The sequence below is a fragment of the Rhea pennata genome, unplaced genomic scaffold, assembly GCF_028389875.1.
Source record: "Rhea pennata isolate bPtePen1 unplaced genomic scaffold, bPtePen1.pri scaffold_40, whole genome shotgun sequence".
Classification (NCBI taxonomy): Eukaryota; Metazoa; Chordata; class Aves; order Rheiformes; family Rheidae; genus Rhea; species Rhea pennata.
In genome coordinates this window covers 1,298,780-1,304,058 of record NW_026907681.1, presented here as the reverse complement: position 1 = coordinate 1,304,058, position 5,279 = coordinate 1,298,780, and the positions used below count along the sequence as shown (strand labels likewise).

The 5,279-nt window shown below is 57.4% G+C and overlaps 1 protein-coding gene across 1 annotated transcript; it reads right to left on the bottom strand.

Moving 5' to 3' along the window:
- Positions 1 to 664: 664 nt before the first annotated feature.
- On the bottom strand, positions 665 to 4,378 carry LOC134154735 (P2X purinoceptor 2-like). Its single transcript, XM_062601412.1, has 5 exons — positions 4,259 to 4,378; positions 1,433 to 1,578; positions 1,288 to 1,381; positions 826 to 891; positions 665 to 754 (listed from the first exon to the last, which is right to left on the bottom strand). The coding sequence occupies exons 1-5, from the start codon at positions 4,376 to 4,378 to the stop codon at positions 665 to 667; spliced, it is 516 nt and encodes a 171-aa protein (XP_062457396.1).
- Between the last annotated feature and the right edge of the window lie 901 nt (positions 4,379 to 5,279).

Genomic DNA, 5,279 nt, shown 5'->3' with positions numbered 1-5,279 from the left:
GTAATGCCCATTCCCGGTGTGCTGAAGCAGAGCCAGTAGTCAGGCACTGCCTTCTGCTCCAGAGCAAAAGCTCCTGAAAGCCCCCACAGGAGCCAGCCAGGGCACCACGGGTCTGCCCTGCCACTGGGGCTTTTCTTGACCCCCAGCCTCTCACAGCAGCTGGCAGCCATGGGGCAGGACCTGCCTGGAGCTGCTTGAAGCATGGCTGAGGGAAGGGAGGGGGCCGTGGCTCTTGGTGGCCAGCAGCAGCAGCCGGCAAGGTGCCCGGTGCATCCTGGCCAGGCACAGGGATCATCGCGTGGGAAAAGCAGGTAGCTCAGAGTCGAGCAGGGCCCGGACGGAGGAAGTGTTATTGCTGCCTGGCACAGTGGCTCCTTCCAGCTGTGGTTGTACGTGGTGGGGGAGGGACAAGCGGTCGGTCCCTGCGGGACAGACTCTCTGGAGGCTGGAGAGCCCTGAGGTGCTGTATGTCGTGGAGCAGCCTCTGAGGCACCTTCAGCCTGCCGCGGGGGTGAGAGATGGCTGGAGGGGCCAGATGCCCTGGCAGCCCCAGCCACATGCTGCTGCCCAGCCTGCAGCCGTGCCCAGGCACCCTGCCCTGCCTTGCTGGCAGCGTGGCCACTGCTCTGTCCCAGAGGACCAAACCTCCATCCAGGGCCAGGATCTAGGGTGGTGCCTGCTCAAATTTCCTGCTGCTGTACACCTGGTCCTTGTTCATGCAGCTCAGCAGGATCCAGTCCCAGAGGAAGGAGCCCTGGAAGGTGAGAGAGGGAGGTCAGTGCTGGGAGTGCGCAGCTGGGCCGAGCCCCCGGCACCAATACTCACCATTCCCAGCGAGGTCAGAGCCATGGCCAGGTTGATGACAGTGGGGATCAGGCTAAACTTCCCTGCCTGGCAGAAAGGATGGGATCAGTAATCGCTGCCCAGCCCAGGTTGCCTCCTGCCTGGGCCTGCATTCACTCTGGGTTGGGCACAAGGAATGAGACTGAGCAGAGACCTCCCTCTGCCCAAGCCACAGTGTGGACAACCTACCCAAGCAGCAGCACACACTTTGAGGTCTTGCATTTCCTTCCAGCACACTTTGCACACTTTGCCAAAGGTTCTAATTTGAGGCACCTGGGATTCCCCCATTCCTCTGCAAGGCTGAGCAGAAGAGGCCTGGCTGTGTTCATCCCAGCTCTGAGGCAGCAGTGGAGAAGAGCTGCTTTTCCAGGACGGTCCTAGCACCACGGCAGCATATTATGCACATATGCACCCCAGTAGCACATGGACCATGCAAAATCCTACCTGGCCCTGCACGATGACATCAATATGGATCCCACAGGCCTTGATCAACACTCGTGTGTGGGTCCCGTTCCATTTGTAATACTTCGCAGACCTCCTGGGGAGACAGGTAGAAGGGCCCAGTGATGGGGACCAGCCACAGCAGGACCAGGGAGGGCAGGAGGAGGATGCAGGACTGCAAGTGCCACTGCCTGGGACAGTGGTCTTGGGATCGGGGCGGTGGAAGGAGTAGTGGGGGTTGTAGTCGGTTTCAGGCAGGCCCAGGTTACAGTTCCAGCTGATGACCACCCCACCCTGCAGCAGAAACCAGCAGGCCTAGCACAGCACCAGCACACCATGGACACAGTGACCCCAGGGCACAGCACTACTGTGCACACAGCTTGGCCATGGGCATGATAAGCCAGCAAGCAAGCAGGGCATTTCCCCCCACTCAGGCATTAGCACAGCTGTCATCCTCATCACCAGCTGGGAAAGGCCGGGAATGCCACCATACTGGGGCACACGGCCCTGCCAGGGAAGCCAGCAGCACTGCTTGCAAGGCTGCTTACCCAGCGGAGCTCTGCCCCAGCAGTGGGCTTTCCAGCTGAGTTGGGAGCATGGCTGGGCATCAGGGAACATTCCGAGATGTAGAGTGGGGGGCCTCTAGGGTCTGGAGGGTTCTGGGGCTGAGCAGGGGATGCAGAACCTGGAGGGAGGATGGAACAGTGCTGAGTTCCTTCCCTGGATGGGAATTATCTACTCCCAAGAGGGCAGCAGAGGCAGCAGGGCTGGATGGGGCTGGAGACCAAATGCTGGGTGCACTGCCCTCCCCTGGCAATGTCATGGTATTTGCCAAGGTGTGTGGATGAGTCCCCACCACTGGGCGAGCAAACCTGCCAGTCCTGGCAGTGATACAGGCACACCTGCAATCTATGCTTTGCTGCCAGCTGGCCTCCTGCTCTCCAGCCTCTGCACAGGGGCCTTGTAAGAGAGACCCTGGGCCTGGGAGCCTTGCAGGACTCTGCATGCGCAAGGTGGGCAGAAAGGACTGCTCAGGGGCTGCAGTGGATGTGCTGTGCTCCGAGCTGTTGAGGCTGGCTAAGCTGCCACTGCCCTCAGCCCATCCCAGCTAGCCCCTGCAGCATACTGGCAGGGCAGCAGGGCCAGGGACCTGCCTCCAGCTGCCTCTGAGTCTCAACAGTGTCAGTGTGTGAGTGATGATCCCGTGGAGCCAAGCACTAGAGCAGGTGCTGAAGGAACGCCCTGTGCCCAGCCAGCAAGACCTTGGGCCCTCTGGGAGGACCATCCTCCCAGGACATGACACCTTCTCTGCCAGCTCCCTTAAGTTCTCTCCCGCCTGCTCCATGAAGATGGGGCAGCAAAGGGCAGAGGTGGTGTTGAAGGTGCAGCTTTTCAAGTAACTGCTCTCAGCAGCTTGAATGTTGCCCCTGGGGAGACAAAGCCAGAGCCATGGCATAGAGCAGCACACCAATACTCCTCAATTTTCTTCCTAATATCGTGAAGCACCCAAACGAAACATTAAACCCCAGCTCTGCTCATTGGTATCCATGCCATCACTGACGGTCCCAGCTGATGAACGGTGAAGGGATTTCCTAGGAGAACTACATACCAGACGTGGATGTATGCAGGCACTCAGAAATGCACATGACTGACTAGGGGATGGCCTGCACAGCAGGAGGGTGGAGAGCAGGAAGAGGAGGAACCCTGGGGTAGTTACCTGGCGAGATGCTGGCATTATCAAAGGGATTCTTGTTCCCAAAGACTTTAACCGCTCCCTTTGCAAGGCCACATGCCCCATATCTACCCACCAGTGTGAGCATTCCTCCTCCTTCTTGCTCAATAATTACCATCCTCATCATCACCACCTTCCTCAGTGGAGGCAGGGGCAAGCAAGAGTGAAGGATAGATGGATGGAGTAAGGGTTGGGAACTCCGTATCACAGAGACAGCAGCTGAGCACCAAAAAAACATCCTGTCCCAGCAGGTTGAGGGAGGTGATTACTGCCCTCTCCTCAGCACTGGTGAGGCCACAGCTGGAGTGCTGTGTGTGGGTGTGGTCTCACCAGTACAAGAAAGACATGGACCTACTGGAGCAAGTCCAGCAATAATGATGAAGGAACTAGAAGCATCTCTCATGTAAGGAGAGGCTGAGAGAAATGGGACTGTTAAGTCTGGAGAAGAGAAGGCTCAGGGGCATCTTATCAATGTGTACAAATACCTGATGGGTAAGAGTAAAGAAGATGGAGCCAGGCTCTTCTCAGTGGTGCCCCGTGATCATATGAGAGGCAATGGGCATAAACTGAAATACAGTAATTGTGTCTGAACTTAAGAACAAACATTTTTTTTACAGTGAGGGTGATCAAACACTGCACCAGGTTGCCCAGAGAGGTTAGAGAGTCTCTATCCTCGGAGATACCAAAAACCCGAGTTGGCTTGGCCTAGAGCAACCTGTTGTAGGTGACCCCGCTTTAAGCAGCTGTTGAACTAGGCAATCTCCAGAGGTGCTTCCAACCTCCGTCATTCTGGGAGCAACTTAGGAACAGGGATCCCCTGTGAAAAGCCGGCATCTCCTCCAGCTGCCAAATGGCACTGCTCCTGCACAGCTCCACTCCTGCCTCTCCATCCTTCAGGCTTGTCCACGTATTTCAACCACATCTCCCTGCTGTCAGTGAACACTCATTCCTCTGGTACCTAATTGTTACGGGAAATGGCTGTGCTATCCACCATTGCACTTTCAGGAAGGCATCTGGCTGCACTCCACACACACACTCAGACAACACACATGCAAGTGCAGGGCCAGGGTGGCCCCCTTCTCCCCACTATGCCAAAGACCTGACTACAAAGCACTGCTGCTGCAGCAAGGCTGTCCTGGTCCCAGCAGCAGGGCCTGACCTGCACTCAGCTGCTTAGCATCACCTATATTGCTCTCCACTTTGTTCTATACCCTGTACACACATGGCAGCCTGGGTACCCACTGGTCTACTTGCTCCATCCCTAGGCCCCACATTGATCTCTTCCACATGGACATCCTTGGAGAAGCCGAAGCAGGGGAAGTGGATGTTCCTCTTGATAAGGATGGGGAACTGTGGTGCCATCTTCGCCAGGGACTCACTGTGGAGAGACCTAAGTACTATGGCTTCGGGAGCAAAATGGTCCCTGTTGGCATGGCCTGTGCAAGGCCATCCCTGTGCCATGGCACCGCCTCCCTAGGCCATGGCCTGTTGCTGAAGGGGCCAAACCTCTCAAGAGCACCCTCAGAGGTGTCCCGCCCAGAGCATCCCCTGGTGTCCAACGGGACCTCGAAGATGGGCCAGCCTTTTGGTGCCTGTTCCATCCTAGCAGAGGACTCTCCTCCCCAGTGCCACGACCCATCTTTGGGGCCCATACCCGACACTCGCTTCCTCTGCTGGACACCAAGCCAGCATTTCAGAGCTCTTCTCGGTGCCGCCAGCATTGGGCACGCAGCGCCCTGTCTTCTGCCCTGTGAGGACAAACACACAACGCTGAACTTCCTGGCAAATGGGATCCTGCCCAGTGTGCAGTGCTGCACAGATCACTTGTCCCTGCACATGCCCAGCTCTCTGTGGCCCAACATGTCCATGTCGCCAGGGGTGCAGTCATGGTCGCAGCTGCATACAGCACTGCAAACTGTTAGCCCCTGCAGGGTCATGGGAGACATGGTGAGAACAGGACATGCACCTGGTAGTCCTACGCTGTGGCTGCAGAGGGGACGGGGCACCCCATGTGCTTCCCCATCTCTGCATAGGTGCCAGCCCTTGCAAGCTGCCTGGGGTAAGCAGCCGTTAAGCGTGCCTGCGGTGGCCCTACTCTAGCATGGCTTTCCTTGGTGTGTCCTCCGGAGTAGACAGTCAACCCTCTTCTCCATTTCCTGGCATGGGAACTGAGCCAGGGGCAGCTGTGCTCACTAGGATTCCCCACGTCTCTGCATCCGCCAGCAAGCTCCGCTCAGTCTCCACACATCTCCCCTCCCGTGAT